General features: G+C 38.9%; 2 protein-coding genes across 21 annotated transcripts in view; both read right to left on the bottom strand.

Annotated features, from left to right (window-relative positions):
• Window positions 1-18,557, bottom strand: part of LOC127509836 (interferon-induced very large GTPase 1-like) — a 33,804-nt gene extending 15,247 nt beyond the window's left edge. Inside the window, exons 1-8 of the mRNA XM_051888914.1 lie at window positions 18,366-18,557; window positions 17,752-17,902; window positions 16,807-16,842; window positions 12,993-13,598; window positions 11,024-12,780; window positions 10,511-10,570; window positions 2,947-8,716; window positions 1,992-2,746 (exon numbers count right to left, since the gene is read on the bottom strand). Coding sequence (XP_051744874.1) covers window positions 5,024-8,716; window positions 10,511-10,570; window positions 11,024-12,780; window positions 12,993-13,598; window positions 16,807-16,842; window positions 17,752-17,773 — 6,174 coding nt within the window. The 5' untranslated portion in view covers window positions 17,774-17,902; window positions 18,366-18,557 and the 3' untranslated portion in view covers window positions 1,992-2,746; window positions 2,947-5,023. The remainder of the gene's footprint in view (window positions 1-1,991; window positions 2,747-2,946; window positions 8,717-10,510; window positions 10,571-11,023; window positions 12,781-12,992; window positions 13,599-16,806; window positions 16,843-17,751; window positions 17,903-18,365) is intronic.
• Window positions 1-19,463, bottom strand: part of LOC127509839 (early endosome antigen 1-like) — a 99,187-nt gene that overhangs the window by 5,581 nt on the left and 74,143 nt on the right. The window lies entirely within an intron of this gene.

The following is a 19,463-nucleotide window of genomic DNA, read 5'->3' as shown; positions in this document are numbered from 1 at the left end:
CTACATGCACATGTACAGTATGTTTACTTGTGCCCTAAAACTCTCTAATTATCTAAATACAAGGGGGTAAACATGAAACCTGTGCACCCTATTATTATTTGTTACGAAAGCCTCGTATATCTTTTAATCTTTTGATCATTATGATATGAAAATATGAGTTTTTGATTTGGCAAGGCAAGTTTATTTTGTATAGCACATTTCAACAACAGTTTTCAAGGTAATTCAAAGTGCTTTACATAAAACATGGAATTTATGGACCCGAAAATTAATCAGGTTGTTTTATAAACCAAAAAACATTGTTAACTTTTTTTTATTTAACTTTTTTGTCAATTTTTTATATTTTATCATTTTAAGTTGTAAAATGTTCCATTTTTTTTTTTTTTGTTAATGTTTATTTGTATTGTATTTGTAAAATTTAATTTTCATTATTTTTTTATCATTTTGTATTATCTTTAGTTCTTTTTCTAAATGAAACCTTTATATTTAATTTGTTTGGACGGATTGTCATTTATGAGAACCTGTTATATTTAAGTGAAAAGAATCCTTTAGCCATTATTTTGTTGTCTATTACATGTATAGATGTAATCATTCATTAGCTGTATATTTGATGACTCGTCTACTCTTGGGTTATGGTTAGACGTCTATTAGATTTTCACTGACAGCCCAAATTTAGCCTTATTTTAGCCTAGACCCATATTCACCGTCTATTAGACATAAATATGTAGTCATCTAATAGCCGTCTAATTGAGGACTAGTCTACTCTTGGGTTATGGTTAGACGTCTATTAGATTTTTACTGACAGCCCAAATTTTGCCTCGTTTTAGCCTAGACGGCCGGGCTGTGTTTTGACGGCTATTAGACGTCTATTAGACATAAAATTGCTTGCTGGGTATAGTTGAATGAATTATTTGTCAAGCAGCTGTTGATGAGAAATTGTTAAATGGCCACTTTCTGTTGAGATGATTAATGGGTGAATGACTAAAACTGAGAAACTGAATTAACAACATTTTTAAACTGAGAGAATGTGAAATAATTTTGGTTCTTTGGCCATTTTTGTCTTGTCAGATTATTTAGTTTATATATATATTTAAGATAGCAATAAGATATATGTATGCGGGGACCGGGTATGGTTGAAACTCTTTTTGTTTCAGCAACTGTAATCGAATTTCTGAGCTAGAACTGTGCTCAAACTTTTATACAAACTTGATCACTACAAAAGACACCAATTCAAACCTCTGCAAGATTTAATCTTTTTGCTTTGTTTCCAAGACATACTTTGATGTAAAAACAATAACTAGGTTACAGTTTCACAATATCTGACGTTGTTCTGGCAAACTACTTCTCAGAGGATATATATTATGTATTAAGAGGATCCCGACCCCTCCCCCCTTAGAGAATCGCGCGCATGCGCAGTACTGAATCAAAGAGGAACATCTCCAGAACCCTGATTATCCTAATATACAGCTTCTGTCTGTCCGTGTTGTAGACAAAAACAGCATGAACTTTTTTTACCCGATAAATATCTGGTAGGGATGAATAAAGCGCTGTACAAAACAACTTAATCAAGTATTTTTCTTGGGTTCTTAAAAAAATAAACACACATAGCCTAATGCTTTTTGGGACATCTCACTCTAATTATCAACTTTCATATAAAATGTACAGGCAGCCGTCGAACATTATTGATAAACTGTTGCTATTTCTTGATTTCTTCCATTTCATCGTTCAAGGGGAAATATTGTGAACATTTTGTTTTACAGTATCGTTGGTAAAAGTTATGAATCGTCCTTCAGACAGCGATGATAAAACTAAGACAGTTAAACGCTTATAAATAAAATTTCTATTTCTTGGATTTTTTTTTAAATCTTTCCTCTGAAATTCCTAACATGCCTTTTTCAGTAATTCATCCTGGCGCTGACACTTAAAATCCTTAACAACAATCAACAGAAACCGTAATTAAACCTATAGACTGACTATATTAAAGCTGTGTTTACCTGATAGCAGATCTTCAGAGTTAATGAATGAAGGGCTCTTGATGGCAGGATGGTCTCGTGCTGTTGTACTGCAGCGCGAGCGCGTCAGAAACAGGCAGGCTAGGCTGACATAGGAGGAGGAGCTACATTTGTTCTTACTGTAGTTAACATGAGAAACCAGCATAATGAATCACCGCAGGAGATGCACTTCCTGTGATCGCCAGTGACATGTAACACGGTTCAAGTGTGCGGAACTGCGTTCTGCAACATATGATAAAGACAGAAATATTGATCTGTATATTTATATGTGTTTTGAAAGCCTCGGTCCAGTAATACTCCAGTCCAGTTCCTGTTGTTCTACATATATCGTGTCAAACCACTGTTTGGTCCAGTTCACTCTGTGTAGTGTGAATTATCATTGCTGTTATAAAAGTTTTTAACGTGTGTTCCCAAAACACTCTTTGGAGTTTCTTCATGTTTTCTTATTTTCCCAAGTGAATAAATCCACTTCAATGGTGAAGAGAAAAGCGTGGAGACAAGAACATCAGCTACACTTTACTGAATTCATCATCATAAAGTCCAGGTGTGTCCTCTTTCATCATCGTCTCCATCTTCTTTATTCAGATCTGGAGAATTCCTCTTCTCTCAAACTTCAGCTTTATGCTTCTTTTTAACTTTAATCTTTCTTTCTCCCAGTAGTGTTTCCAGATGAGCTTTTGAGCTTCTGTCCATCAGAAGAATCCGGATCACTGGATCATCTGGACTGGAGCTGATCTCTGAAAGAGACAGAAAATATGGAGTGTGAATGTAAAATAAGGCAGAGTCGACTGTATTGTGATTCCCCAGGTTTAGATAAGCGACAGCAGAAATGAACTCACATGTACATGAATATATTCATCAGCTCAGTGTGAAGCAGGATTGGATAGAATAATATTAACTCAAACTGTCTTTAAAGCGTGTAAACGGAGTTTCTTACCAGGAAGTGTTTTAGCTCCGGTCGCCATCTTCACTGTATAATCTGAACACATGAAGCTCATAAAAACGGTTCCTCGAAAAGAAAAACGCTTTAAAACATAAAAAAAAAAAAATCTCAATAGATGCTCGAAATTATTACTGATATCACCAAACCAACATATGAGCATAAAATACAGCAGTGCGCGGAATATAACCTCACAGGAGTCGAGCTGCTGTTCAAGACTGTTGACTTTCACTTTCACTTTCGGTTCACGTGATCCTGCGGAGGAGGCGCCTGATATTCCTGCACGTGCCTTGTGACGGAAATCATTCGGGAATCTTAAGAGCAAGAATGAGCAGATATTGATGACGCAGTTCTAGCGTTCACTAACTGAACACACACACACACACACACACACACACACACTGTACGGAACACCAGGCAGAAACAGACACACGTGACTCATGAGAGCGCTTAATCAGTAAGCGTGATTAATTCTGTCAGTAATAATACAGATATAATAACGGTCACGTGATTGGACTGATACTGCCTCGTATGAATGAAAGCCGTTCAAGAGTCATCAGTTTGAATGGAGATTTGGCGCCATCTGCCGGACACTCAACAAACAACAACGTCAAAACAGAAACTTCAAGCAGTAAAACAATCATGTACTCTGAAACAGTGTCAGGAACTGACAGAAACTGATTAAAATCTGCATATGTTATTGTTGCCAGGCATGTGCTGCAGTAAAACCAGCTTACACTGTTCCTCTGTGTCCGATTTATGAATAACTGAAGAAAAACAGATTGACATATTATTAGTATATTTCATCAAAGTATTTTCTATTCATTCAGACATTTAGTTTAGGCCACTGATTAATTATCAAATATGACTTTATGACGGAAGTATCATTTTTAGTCTTTCATTGTTAGTCTTTGTTTCTAACAATCACACAAATGATAATTCAGTGATTATTTTACACCAGGGGTCTCAAACCTGTTTTAGCATATGGAGAACAGAGGTTTGGGAAAACAGAAAAAAAGAAACAGCAAAAACTGGTTGAGGAAATGCAGAAGAAAAGAGAGCTTGCAGATGTTCAACAGGATCAACACAGAGCTTCAGATAAACAGATGAAGATGTGTGGATACTCCTGCAGTTTAAGAGTGTCATTAAAATCCTCCGTCTTCCAGTTCCATCAGGATCAGCTCATCCTCATCATCTGGTCAGCAGGATGAAGCTGGAGAACCCAAAGCTGGAGCTGATGTGCTTTGACAAGTTTCTAGAACGAGTTCATATGAACAATCAGTGTGAAATGATCCTGATGAACTCTTGTGACACTGAACAGAGAATGAGACAAATATGAACTGTCAAAGATCATCAGTGAGAGTTTGAGTTCAGATCCTGTCGACACTCAGAACATTTCTCTCTGTCTCTTAATTTCTAACTCTTTAGACATTTTGATCACAGTATTGTGTAGTAAGCATTATTAATTATGTTTTAGCAATGTTTAAGTGATGAATTTTATCAAAGACTGATATACTGTCAGAGAATGAAAATCTGCTATAGAGATCTTCAGGTTTCATCATTTCAATTCCTAAAGTCAAATCAAAGTTTCTCATAATATGAGTAAATATTAATCAAGTGTGAAAGGACACACACTAAGGTTGACATTATTATCACAATTTATTGACATTAAGGTCAATAAATTCATGATGTTGACAGTATTTGTGTCGAGTGAATCATATGAATATGAATCAATATGAATCAGATTGACAGGTCTGAGAGATTTGATTCACACATCTGTTTATTTCTCACACTTTCCTCCATCGTCTGATTCCAGCACTGAGCTTTAACAAACACACACTTCAATCATATTTCATCAACAGTCTGTCATTAATGTCCTTATCATAGATCTTTTTCAGTTCATAATAGAGATTAAGCTGTTTTGATTAGTAATAAACTATAATATACATCAATCATTTTGAGCTTTATCAGTGAGGCATATGTTCAGAAATATGTTGTTTTGATCATCTGTCAGATCTCTGTCAGTCTTCTTGTAGACACTCAAATGGGCTCTTTCAGTTTCTGACGGATGATCTCACCATGCAGATCCATGACAGTATTTCTGGCAAATACTATAGTACTCTTCTCTCTTCTTCTCAACATATTTTACAGGATCATTGGCTTCTCTGAACAGTTTGTGTTGGTCAGTGATCATCTTGTTTGATCTCTCACAGATGGAAAGAACCAGATCCATGAAGAATTCATTCTTGAACAGATAATTCACTGGTCCTTCCTGATGTTCTGTTACTCTTGTCTTGATGTAATCTATCAGTTGTTGAATGTAGCTGATGTTGTAGCCCATCTTTGAAATGTTAAATGACTGAATCATTCTGTCTGTCTGCTGAGCAACATCTGTGACAAATGATCTGATTTGGGCTTCATCCTCTTTAGATATAATAGAACCTAACATCTCTTTAAGTTTTATGTTGTGATGTCTTAAAGCTCCTGTAAATCCACTGGATTTCTTAAACCGTACATAATCTGAATAGCTCCTCACAGTTAAAATATCCCTGCACTCGCTCCAGTGATCTACAGACACACTTGCATAGTCGTCACTGAGGATATTTCTCACATCTCTCATTACATCAATGTCTCTGATTGGAGGAGTGTCTCTGATGATCTTCTTCACACTCTGTTCCCAGAACAAATCAAACTCTTTCTTCAGTGTTTCTTCATAATTTGTTTTGTCTCTGAGTTTTAAGGCGAGTTCTCTGCTCTTTTCATAGAGAGTGTTTTCATGATGTGTCCTCTGAGCATCAATCTTTTTCTTCAGGTCTCGCTGCTGAAGAATCTCATTTAATTTCCTCTTTGTTTCTCTCACAATGTTTTCCTGAAGCTCTTTGATTTTGATTTCAAATGATGTTTTCCACTGAATCAGTATATCTTTATCTCTGTCTTTCTCAAAGAATTCTGACATTGATTTTTCCACTTCTTCACTTGTCTTCTTCAGTTCTCTTTGAAGATCAGTTTCCTCAACCTTGTGAATTGCCTCATTTTCTATTTTGTTGTGTAGTTTGTTCTCAGTTTCCATCATGGCAATGTGAAGTCTCCAGGACCACTTCCTGTATTTTCTCTCCAGTTTCCTGTAAGCTGAAATCTCCAAAGAATTTCTGAAGCTGAAGACGAATTGTTTATTCAGTAAAGCCTCCCAGAGATCTTTAATATGACCTTTCAGATTTGTCAGCGTCATTCCATGTGATTTTGCTAAATGAGACATAATAGTTTTCTTTAGTTCTTGAATATTCTCACAGTAGTTTGGGTTTGGTGGAGCCATGGGTGGGCTGCCCTCCCAGAGCTGAGGAAAATACTTCACATCATTGTGAACATCAAAACTAATGACATCACTGAAACATTCAGCATCACAGACTTCCTCTTTAGCAGCGAGTTTTGTCATCTCATCCAGTTTCTCCTGCAGTCGTCTCCTTCCCTCCATGTTTTTCTCTATAGCTGTGACGTCTGAAACGTTCTGATGCACAAACACACAGCTGGGATTCAGTCTGACCTTCTTCATCCTCATGAAGGCCTGAACAACAATCTGAAGAACGTCCTGCATCTCAGACGGGTTTTCTCCAAAGATGTTGATCAAGGTCAGATTTCCAAGACCAACAACAAATGTGGCCAATTCATTGTCATGATGTCTTGTTGATCTTCCAGCCAGTTCTAGAGCACGAAGACCCTCAGTATCAACAACCAGAATATAGTCACAGTTCATCTGTGTTTTCATCTTGTCTGACACTCTGACCAGCTGCATGAAAGCTCCTCTGGTGCACCTGCCATGATCAACGGCAAACTGGAGTCCAAACATGGCATTCAGCATGGTGGATTTCCCAGAGCGCTGAATCCCTAAAACTGACAGCACAAAGACTCTCTGGTCTCCCAGTTTCTGGATGAGTTCATCTAGAACAGCAGAGATCCAGATCACAGGAACATGAGCAGCATCTCCATCCATCAGCTCCAGTGGGAATCCAGAGATCATCGTCTGTGCTGCAAGACTCGGGAGAGAAGAGAAGTGAACCTGCAGGTCTTTCTTGTTCTTCTTCACAGATGAACATGATTCATAGATCTGACCGATCTCCCTCATGATGTGCTCCAAACCAAAGGCTGCAGCTTGAAGATCCTCAGATATTCTCTCAAGTTCAGTTTGTTTAGCTCTGAGTTGTTCAGATTTAAGTTTTAAGACCGTTGACCACTTTTCATCATGTTTGTGATGTAGAGCAGAAAGATCAGCTGATGTATATTCATCCAGGAAGATTCTGAGCCATTTGAGGAAAAACATCTTATTTGCAGCATTTGAGTTCATTTGTTTAATGAAGAGCTTCATAAACTCACTGATGTCAGATTCATGCTGTTGTTCACGGATTGTCTTCATCGCTGTTCGTTTTCTACTTATTTCCATTTCTATCTCATCTCCTTGAGGTCGATGCAGTTCTTTGTTCTTCTGACTCCACTGATGCCACAGTTTCCCCTGATGAGGCAGAAATGATTCTTTGATTTCTGTCAGATGTTTCTTCTCCAGTAAACTCATCATCTGCTGTGCTGCTGCTCTTCCTCTCCTGCAGTCTTCATCATCTTCCTCATCTACTCTGATGTCTGAGTGTTTGGACACATCTTCAAGTCTGAAAGTGGAAGATGATTCTGAGAGACAATCATTTATCACTCTTCTGAGTTCTTCAGATACATCTGACTGATTTCTACCTTTCAGACCCATCTTGTATTTTCCTCTCCTTGTCTCAATGGCAGTAGATTCATCCTCAGTAAAAAGACAAATGAATGGCTTTCTGATCCTGCACATGTTTTGTATTATTGCTGCACTTTTGTCATTCCTGTCCAGTCGTGTTAGAAGAACAACATTGACTGAGCTCATTTCAGTGAGGATCTGCAGCTGTTTCTCATGGTCTCCTGCATCACCGTGTAGATTACAGAACGCAACACAATCAGTGAATTTATCCCTGTTTGTTCCAGAGGGGCAGAACCAGGCGATCTCCACCACTCCATCCATCAGGACTCTGGTTCTGCTGCTGCCTGGGCAGTTCCTGTGGAAGAACGTGTTGTGTCTCTCATTGAACAGACTGTTCATCAACTGAGACTTGGATGAAGACACAGAGCCAAACCTGAAGAAAAACACCATTGGAGTTTCTGCCTTGTAGATCGGCTGGGTTTGACTGATCATCTCATTGTTGGTGTTTCTGATCTTCCAGATTTTGTTGATTTGTCTGAATGTCCAGAGAGGAAACTCAATCTGTTGTGTGAATGGATCAGGAACAAGCAGAGGCAGAGCGTACTGACACTGGGACAGTTTAGTGACCATCAGCTGCTTCAGGAAACCATCAGCACAATGAAACACGGCCATCTGGACATCCATCGGGTGAATATGGTCAGATTGGCTTGTTCTTTTATTGTACAAAGAGATTGATAAGAAAAAATCATCCATATCTTCAAACAAGTCAATGCCTCTTTGTTCATTGGGATCTCTAACATGAATGTATCTTGCTCTGTAGTCCATCATCAGTAGTTTTTGTATGAAAGTGTGAATCAGCTCTTCTTCAGCACAAGACTCATGAGACTGTAATGAATGAACAGTTATCTGAAGAACATCTGCAGCTCTCAGTTTATGTTGATGCTTGCTGAGATGAAGTCTGTCAAGGAGTGTTTTTGACTTTGAAAGGTTTTCTTTTTCCTCATGTTGATCTGGTCGCACTTTGTCTGTTCTAAGGACTTCTGAAGGACTCTGTGAAAGAAAAGACACAATTTGTTGAGTTACTTTATCTGCAAGCTCTAACCCATTCTAATTATTCATCACTTTGAACAGCTGCAGCTTTTTTTTTTTAACAATAAAACCTAATTTTTTCAAGCATAAAGGATTTCATGAGTTCACATTTATATATGATTAGATAGAGTAAAGTAATGCGTATTTGGGGGGGGGGGGGGGGCTCAATTGAATCTTAACTGATAATGAATCTGAAATATTCCTTTAACTGTATTTTCAATCAAATGAAAATAAGACTTCAACTGACATTCAAAATAACAGCACACTTGCTTGTTCACTATGACACATTATACATTATACACATTATAGCATCTTCTTTTCAGTCAGTTGATCAACTGGTGTAGTGTAGTCAGCTACGCCGGGCCAGAACACCTAACATCCTAAAAACAGAGACTACTCAAAGTCTCTGGCCAAACCCAAATATTTATTATTCCAAATAAAACACAAAGGAATAATCCAAATAAATTCTTATCCAAATTCAACTAACAAATCTAATCAAAAAATTATAATAATAAAAAACATATCCAATGATATGCAGAATCAACCACAAAAGTAGACTTTCATCCTCCCATCATTCACAGTTGTCTACAGGACTGAACACCTTAGACGGTTTGTGCAACTTAATGGTGTTGGAACAGCTGGAACAATTGCGATGTACATTAATAAACATAAACCTGCAGCTGAAGCAGCCGTTCTTGCGGTTGAGTTCATTTTAACTCATAAAGGCAATAACAATGGTAATCGCCGGGATTCTCGATGCGTTGATGTGTAATCCTCTCACCTTTCCTTGCTCTCTATGTTCTCTGAATCAGTGTATGTTGGCCATTGTTCCTACAACTGAGTAGTCTGGAAATTAGACACATTTGAGGAGTTGACAACCTTCTATTGGAGGTTATGCAAGGGTCACCTATTTGATTTTCTTTCTCTCATTGCGATACCCTTAATCATGTTTTTTCAAAGTGCCTGAAATGATACACCAGCGATTAAAATGAATAGTTGATTCCCTAGCAAATTGTGTTTGTTTTTCCCCTTTTCTCCACCACCTGAACCACCGTCTATACACTTCTGGAAAAAGGTTATATGCTTTAAACACCACTTCTTTTACAATCACATCATCTCTTTGTTCAGGTTTTGATAGGACAATATAAGCCTCTTGAGCCTTGCCCACCAAAACACTCTATCTATCCTCAGCAGTGTTCTCAGATAAAGAGAAAAACTCATTCAATTTAGGTAGGAATTTACAGTATTCACAATATCACCGGGCTGATAATTCAAACCCTGATGTTCGTTAGTTTAAATCCCAGATCCAACACTAGATATTTTCCCTTCAGCAATCAATCTGAAGCATTTCCTTTCTTGAGCCAATTTTTCCTCTTCTAGGCCCTGTTTCCACCTGATATTAAGAAGCGTTTGGACAATTGGATCACATGTGGATGACTCTAAATACAGGTGTAAATGGGGTGTAAAACATTTTGAGCTTGTTCCCTTTCAACCACTTCCAGAGGTAGTTGAAAACGCATTCATCCAGATTGCTTTTGTAGTGTAAACGCTCATGTGGTCGAATGTGTTCAAACAGCCACTAAAGACGCCTACTCTCCATATACTGACCTAATGCATTAACATTATGGGAATGTGTCTCCCTCATCCACTTGTGATCCGATCAACCGAAACACTTCTTAATAGCAGATGGAAAAAGGGCCCAAATTTTTGTTGACCCTTAAATTAAATTCTGATAAACTACAACTCAACTCTTACCATGTGTAGATGCTTTATTCCTGCTCTGACTCCTGCTGTTCCAGTATCCCTGTTTTCTCTCTGTTCAACAGACAAAACAATAATACATTTCTTGATTTTAACAGAACTATCATTTCATCTGACCTTTCTTACATTTTAGAATCATTTAATCGTTGAATATTAATCATGAGTGTCACTGGCACATCTATAATAATAAATCAAAGCCTTTTCTTCTGTACTCAATCATTACACAGAAAATCAGTTCATTTCAGCATTACTGTCTGCACTGAAATGATTGTTACGTCAGTTCATCAGATTATTACCAACTCCCTGAAGGTGACGTTATACTTGATTACAGGAAAATAATAACAGATGGTGTTAAATCATTTACAAGCTCCAAAAGGTGTAAACTATATGACAATATATTTTCAGATGATTATAATAAATAGGAAAAATGTGGACTAGTATCTTAGAGGTTATTGAGGTGTTAAAATCACATGAATCAGTTGTCTCCATGTTTCTCTGAACACTCACCTGATCAGTTTCAGAGCAGATCTTCTTCTTCATCTCCTCTTTCTCTCGTTCATATTCCTCTCTCCACTCCACTCGTTTTCTCTTCAGTTCTTCTTCATGATGTTCTTCAAGGAGTTTCTGTTTCTCTTCAGAAGTCTTTTGTTGATCTTCTCTCATGTTTCTTTCTTCTGTCAGTCTCTTCTCTAAATCCTCTAGTTGTTCTCGTCTCTCTCTTTCTATTCTCTCTTTCTCTCTGATTATTCCCTCCATTTCACTCTTCAGTCTCTGAATCTGTTCATCACTAATCTGTTTTTCTCTCTGTCTCCTCCTCCCATCCTCTTCTTCTCGTCTCTTTCTCTCTTTTTCATGATTTTGTCGTTCATTCTCTATTCTGTTCATCAGTTTGTCTATTTCTGTGTCGTATCTGATCTGAAGATTTTCTTTTTCTTTCTTTACAGTCTCTTTTTCTTGCCTCATTTCGTTTAATTCTTTTTTAAATGTCTCTCGTACACTTGTCATCTCATGTCTCATTCCTCTCTCCTGCTCTTCTTTCTCTTTCATTTCTCTTTTATATCGCTCTTCTCTCTCCTTAAATTCATCTTCTCTTTTCTTCCTCTCATTCTCGTATTTGATCTGAAGTTTTTCATTTTCTCTTTTCATTTTCTCTTTTTCTTGCCTCATTTCCTCCATTTCATTTTTAAACATCTCTCGTTCACGTCTCAACTCTCTCTCTTTCTCCTCTTTCTCTTTTATTTGTGTTTTATATTGTTCTTCTCTTTTTATATATTCTTCTCTTATCTTTCTCTCATTTTCTATTCTGTTTATCAGTATTTCTATTTCTGTGTCATATTTGATCTGAAGTTTTTCCTTTTCTTTCTTCAAATTCTCTTTTTCTTGTCTCATTTCCTTTACTTCATGTTTGAATGTTTCTCGTTCTCGTCTCATCTCGTCTCGTATCTCTCTCTGATGTTTCTCTTGTTCTCTTATTTCTCTTTTCAGTTCCTCTTCTCTTCTCTTTTTCTCTTTGTCATGATTCTGTCGTTCTTCCTCCATCATCATCTTCATTCTCTCTTTTTCTTCTTCTAGTTTCTTCATCACTTCTTCTCTTTCTCTGACTCTGTCCATCAGGATCTTCATCTGTTGTTCTTGTCTTTCTCTTTCCATCTGTCTGAACATCTTACATGAGTAGAAACTCCCTCCGTTTGCTTCCACCATGTTGTCTATCTTCTCCAGTAGATCAGACACCTGTGTTCGGTCTCCAGTCTGATTATTATTGAACACATGGAATCTGTTTCCACACGCTTCAATCAGCTTCATCAAAGGAGATCCAGGTTTTCCCAAACACTGTTCAATAGTTTTGTTCTTCAGATCGTCTCCTCTGGTGAAGAGCACCATGGTGAACATTAATGATTTCTCACCAAACATCTCTTGGATGATCTTCACTGATGTTTCCTCATGTTTAGTGAATCGTTGTCCTAAATTGAGCACAATGATGAACACATGAGGTCCAGGCAGGATCATGGAGATGCAGTGTCTGATTTCTCTCTGGATCTCTTCATTACTCAATTCAGTATCAAACAGTCCTGGAGTGTCGATCACAGTAACGTGTCGGCCGTTGATTTCAGATGATTCTCTCTGACTCTCTTTAGTTACTGACTCTTGAGATGTTTCTGCCTTAAACGCGTCTCTTCCTAAGATTGTGTTTCCTGTTGCACTCTTCCCAACTCCAGTTTTTCCCAGCAGTACAATCCTCAGTTCATCTGTGTTTTCTCTTGAACCTGAAAATGAATAAACAAATCATATTGAAATTTAAGAAAACATGACAAGATCAACAGGGGGATCAGGGTAAGATGAGCCACTTTTCAATTTTAAATGTTGCAGTTCTGCTGTTTAAAAACACTATTATAGAGTAAATCTATTGTAGAATTTAAGTTTAAGAGTTTTAGTTTAGAATTTAGTTTAAGACCCAAACTGATTTTCTGGTCATTACCTTGTGACAGTAAATGTGTCTCTAGTGAGTCAATTTTCTTCTTCATCTCTTCATATTTCATCAGTTTTTCCATCTGCACCTCCAGAAATATCTCTGTGGAGTAAAGCTCTCCTCCGTTTTCTTCCACCATCTTCTCAATGTTCTCCATCAATGTGGACACTTGTGTGTTGGGACTAAAGAAATGATGTCGTCCTCCAAATCTCTCAATGACAGACTGTGTTTCTTCATTCAGTTCTGCTGTCTGATGCTCTGAATTCTGCATTATGAGGATCATCATGTGTTTGTTGATTCTGGAGCTGAAGATCCTCTGGATCTCCTCCATTTCTGCTTTGTCTTCATTATTGAGTGGAGCATCAGGAATAATGAGGAGGAAAACATGAACTCCAGGATGACAGAGAGACACACAGCGGAGAGTCTGATGCATCACTTCCTCCTCTGAGAGACGAGTGTTGAACAGAGCTGGAAGATCCACCAGACTGATCTGACGTCCATGAAGATCCACGTCTGATCTTCTGTCTGTCTGCTGCAGGATCTGCTCTGATATGGAGGATTTTAATGTGCCGTCACTCCCACACACAACCAGATTCAGCTTCACACCCTCTGAAACTGATAGATGAAGAAAAACAAAGAATTCTACAAGTGTCACAAACATAATACACATGCAGTACAACTTGTATAATACAAGTTCACAAACATAATACACATGCAGAATTTGTCATTTGTGATTTTTCTCATGTTTGGCCTTTAAAGCACTAAATATTAAGAAGTTGAACTGATTAGTGTCCCAGTTCATCAAATCATCTCTGTTACATATGTAACCTTATTTCCTCAAGTAGGGAACGCGACGCTGTGTCGGAACGCTGTGAGATTGCCTCTGCGTGATTGCATTGTGAAGCACGTATGAAATCAGTCCAATACGGAGACGGAACGTCATAGGCGGGTGACGTCACTGACCAGGAAACTATAAAGCCTACCCGAAAACACATTCATTTAGCTTCTGAAAAACTGAAGCAAGTCGCTTATGGGCATGCCGGGAGTATGGCAGGGCGACGCAGCGTCTCGTTCCCTACTCAGGGAACTAAGGTTACATGCGTAACCAAGACGTTCCCTTTCAAGGGAACTCGACCTGTGTCGGAACGCTGTGGGAATGCCAATACCCACGTCGCCATATGAGCAAGTAACCGTCCATGTGAAATCGTAGCGCACACTAAGACGATAGCACCTGTGCCCCGAGGTCAAGTTCATAGAACTTCACAAACGTATGTGGCGAGCACCAGCCTGCCCCATCACAAACTTCCTGGAGAGAAACTCCTGTCAATAATGCTTCAGAAGTGGCCATACTCCTAGTCGAGTAAGCTCGAACAGCCAAAGGTAATGGCTGACCAGCTGACTCATAAGCAAGTGAGATGGCCTCGATCACCCTCTTGCTCATCCTCTGCTTAGATGCGGGGTAACCTCTCCTAGGTGACCCAAAACAAATAAACAGCTGTTCTGATTTTCTCCACAGGGCAGCTCTGTAGACATAAGCACCTAACACCCTCACAGGGCAGAGCAGATTTAGTTTCTCCTGGTCTGACATCTGGAAGGGAGGAGGACAGAAGGCCTGCAGTACAATAGGTCTTACAACATTAGTAGGGACCTTGGGAATATAAACCGGTCTGGGGTGAAGGAAAGCTTTAACCATGCCGGGTGCAAATTCCAGGCACGAGGGAGATACCGAGAGGGCTTGAATGTCTCCAATCCTCTTGAGAGATGAAATAGCAAGCAGAAAGATAGTCTTGAGTGTGAGAAACTTCTCAGGAAATTCTTCTATGGGCTCGGAGGGAGCCACAGAGTGGCCTTGTAAAACAACGGCCAAATCCCAGGCCGGCACCCTCATGCAAACTGCAGGTCTAAGGCTTAGAGTGCCACAAAAGAAAATGAGTAATAAGCGGGTGTCTCCCCAAAGATACACCACTCAAAGGAGCGTGGTAAGCAGCTAAGGCCACCACGTACACCTTTATTGTGAAGGGGGATAGCCCTGTGGAAAATCTTTCCTGCAGGAAGTCCAGCACTGCACCAATGGGGCAAGAGAGACCTGAACTCATGAGCTGGGCCCCCTCAGAGGCCAAGCCCACAGTTTCCACAACTCTGGGCAAGGGGAAAGGATCGACCCGTTTGCCTGAGAGAGAAGTCTCGTGACAGAGGAAATGGAGTCCCTGAAAAGGCCGGTGGGATTGAGCGGAGCGTCAAGCAGGAAGGTTTTGTCACGATCTTTAATAGGGCTGCCATAGACCGGCCGATGGATTTGGCCGTCTCCTTGGTGGCCTGGAGAGCTAAATCAGCTGACTGACGCAGTTCTTGAATCATCTCAGCCCCCACCTCTTCACTTTCCCCCAGGTCTTTCAGCAGGTCAGCTTGGTATGCCTGCAAGATTTACATAGTATGCAGACATGCGGCCGCCTGACCCGCTGCCGAGTACGCTTTGCCCACCAATGCTGATGTTGTTTTAAGTGACTTGGTTGGCAGTGTCAGGGCTTTAAGGGACGATGCAGCCTGAGGGGAGAGATGGCTCGCGAGCATCTCTTCCGCCTTGGGCATCGCCCCATAACCATGTTTTTTCATACTCATAACATTACTGTATGTTGATGTTTGTGGTGTATATATACGGTATGAAACCGATCTCTTCCACGACCTTAACACCTCTGTGTGGAGGTCGGGAAAAAACTATAAGCTCCAACATGGAGGTTGAGCTGACCTAGAAGGAAATCTAATTTACTTTTAACTTGCAGCTCTTGTTTCTCAGCTGGCCAATCGCTGTTTAACTAGACCACAGCGCGAGTTAAAACCTCCACCAGCTCCTCATTTGCAGGAGACTGAAGTGACGAGTCTTGCTACACTACCTCAATTTCTTATTCAATTCCTCAGAACTGGATGCTCATAGTGCAGCTGCCTCAACCGGAGTGGAAGAAACCGCAGCACGTGCTTCCAAACCCCGAATTGAGACATTAGATCTGATAGGTGAGGGCTGAGACAAAGCAGAGCCCATCTCTAACCCATCTGTCAGATCCATCTGCGATCCCCACGACAGCAGGCGCCACTCTGCCTCGGCAGAAGCGGGACCCAAGCCGCGAGGAATGCGAACCGAGCCGCTCTCCTCGAAGACAGCTCGGCGGGAGCACAGCGTTCTCATGGGGAGAAGATCACAATGCTCGCAAGCAGCTCCCTTGAGAGCTGCTTGGGCATGCTGCACTCTCAAACAAACACACATCTGGTGTGTTTTAACCCATAGTGTACTACAAGTGGTAACTAAATATATTTTTTAAATACAGAGATATTAAAAGCACATTTTAGTTCATATTTCATGGTGTCTCAAAATAGCACAGTTGAGTACACTTAGATGTTCATAAGATTATCTTAAGAAGTACTAAAGAAGAATTTTTAGTATATTAAATACAAAAGTAGTGCACGAAAATAGAGCACTTTAAGTTTATTATAGAAATGTACTTTTTTTTTCACCTGGGTTGCCATAATAACAATAATATGCTTGTGTGACTGAAAGACAGACAACAATAAATAGGACACACGATTTCACATTTAGCACTTGCTGAAGGCACAGAAGCTGAATGAATGTGTTTTCGGGTAGGCTTTATAGTTTCCTGGTCAGTGACGTCACCTGCCTATGACGTTCCGTCACCCCATTGGACTGATTTTATACGTGCTTCACGATGCAATTACGCAGATGCGATCCCACAGCGTTCCGACGCAGCTCAAGTTCCCTTGAACTATAAAACTATATCATCCTTTGCTTTTACTGTCAATCAGTTGAACGTACAGTTGGGGCGATCCAGCTTTGGACTTCTTCTTTCCACTGCAAAATAAACAAACACAAACAGATTGTTAGTGGATCTTCTGAACATTATTGTGCACTACAGGTATTTTAAATCATTTAGAGCACAGATAAACAATCTGAATCTAGAAATAATATCAACAATCTTCAAGAAACAGCTGAAGATGAACCTTTTGCATGTGACTCCATTCATAAAGACACTTTATGTGTATCATTTTAAGAAAATATTTTTTTCTGCACTAAACTTCAACTCTAGAAACTTGAAACTATGTGTTACTAATATTGTTGGTTTGGATGATACATTTCTTGTGATGTTCCTCATTTGTAAATCACTTGGATAAAATCATCTGCTAAATGAATACATGTAAATGTGAAACATTTCTTTTCAAGTTACTTTTGGTGCTATAAATGGTCTCTTCTTCCTCACATCAACTATCAACATGATCCATTAAACACAAACAATACTGTCTTCTTCAACACTTCATCTGTTATATATCTGACCCTTGATTTCATATTTTGTTATTTCATGTATTTATGTATATAATGAATTACTCATATCAGGTCTCTCTTTGCTCCATTTGTGGCCCACCGTTACTGAATGAAACAAAAGTATACTGGACTCTGTCATCACAGAAACATGAACCAATAGAAAACAACATCTTTAAAAGATTCATCCGAGCAGCAGCACCGGTCAAAGTCAAAGTGATGCTGGGAAATCAGATGTTGTCGACTTGTGGACATCAACAATAATACTTAATTGTTTGAATATAAAGTTATTGCGAATTTAAACCTTAAACATGTAATGATGAAACTGTTCATACACAAGTTCATATAATCTTTGAGCATGATGAAAGAGAACTTGAGGAAATGTGACTTAGATAGAAGTAAATAATCATTCAGATGTCAGATTTAGATGTGTCTGTTCATCACCTGTGCTGTCAGGGCTGGACATGTTGATATTCTGTTCATTTATAAATCTTCATCTGATCATCTTCTGTGACTCCTGTCTGTCTGTTCATCACAGTCCTGTGAGAGATTCCTCAGTCCTGAGACTCTGTTCATGTCGTATGGAGCTGCACATCTGCTGAGAGTCACAGGATTGATTCCCAATGAACACAAACACTGATCAAACATTCAGCTTCACTTCACTGTGAGTCGCTTTAGATAACAGCATCTGCTGATTTACTGATGTTCATAAACTGCTCTCTGCGCCTTCATACAATAAAAAAGTGCAGAATGTAAAATGTGTTGATCAACATGATTTAGATCTTTAGTAATGCAGTAATTTTACATTGTTTGTGCTCCAAAATCTCACTGTAAATGTTAAATTTGTACCAAAAGAACTGAAAATAAACACTGAACACAAACTTTCATACACAGATTTGTTTCTGATATGGTTCTGTGGCAAAAAAAATAAAAAAATAAAAAAATAAACTGAAACTCAACTCATAAAGTTATTAATCACATTCATTATTAGTATTATATCTCACATTTACATTTCATATAACAAACATGAAGAGGGTTTTTATAAGGAAATGTGTTACCTGTGTGTCGAGGTTTAGACACCTCTTATTGCCAACATGAAAGCAGGAAGAAGTTTGTAGGTGGAGTCGCTCAGGTCGAAACCTGTTTCCATCTTGTCTGACAACAAATGCAGGGATTCAGTTCCTGTGAGAATGAGACATAATGTTCATCAACAAAGAAAACAGCAGCTGAGCTTAAGACTTTCAACCACAAAAATAGATTTTATATTTTATACGTGTGTGTGTGTATATATATATATATATATATATATATATATATATATATATATATATATATATACACGATGATGGAACAGAGTTCAATGTGTATTTTAATCTCTATCAGAGAACTTTCAGTGACAAATTAAACGCGTTGTGTTCATATTATGGTCCATCTGCTTGTCTGTACACTGTATGCTTTATTAAAAATGTGTGCACTGAGTTTGGTCTTATAACGCATAAGCCACATGAAGTGTTTTATAATGTCCAGTGGAGGGCGCGCGCGTGCTTCTGTTTCTCAGGTTGATGCTCCTCCCTCACAGTGAGGTCATGTTTGTGAGTGACACATTCCAGCATGATGAAGTCCTGACGATTCATGCCAAGCATTGGTAGTTTCCAGCTGGAGCCAGTGGATCCAAACTCTTAGAAAGAGGATTCACCCAAACCTCACTACCAGCCAAACAATCTGTCAAAGGTCAAAACAGGAAAGTGAAACATTCAAAACTGTGGAATATTTCTAAAAACATAAAACAAGACAATAAAAATCAGCTATTTTAGTCTTACTGTATGTACCCAAGTATCAAAAGTAGCATTAAATATATTTTTATATGTGGGCAAAAATGCTTCAGTGCAGACATACAAGGTTCTGATGGCACTCCAGGTGAGGTGCTGAAGTGAGGTGAACGGTCTCAAGGTACTGACAGACTGAAAGTGAAAATATTAGGAGGAGAAAAAAGGGCTGCTGAAAGTGAATGAATCATCACACGTTTACACACACACCGCAGACTTTGACATGATGTATTGTTCTCCATTGAACACCTGTATACTCACTGAATGAACTCTGTCTGACCCTTTATTTTAAATCGGCAAGAAAGCAACTTTTTCCAGATTTAAGGATCT

Source organism: Ctenopharyngodon idella, chromosome 3 (assembly GCF_019924925.1).
Source record: "Ctenopharyngodon idella isolate HZGC_01 chromosome 3, HZGC01, whole genome shotgun sequence".
Classification (NCBI taxonomy): domain Eukaryota; kingdom Metazoa; phylum Chordata; class Actinopteri; order Cypriniformes; family Xenocyprididae; genus Ctenopharyngodon; species Ctenopharyngodon idella.
Note: the sequence above shows the minus strand (reverse complement) of the source record. Positions and strands in the feature narration are given on the sequence as shown.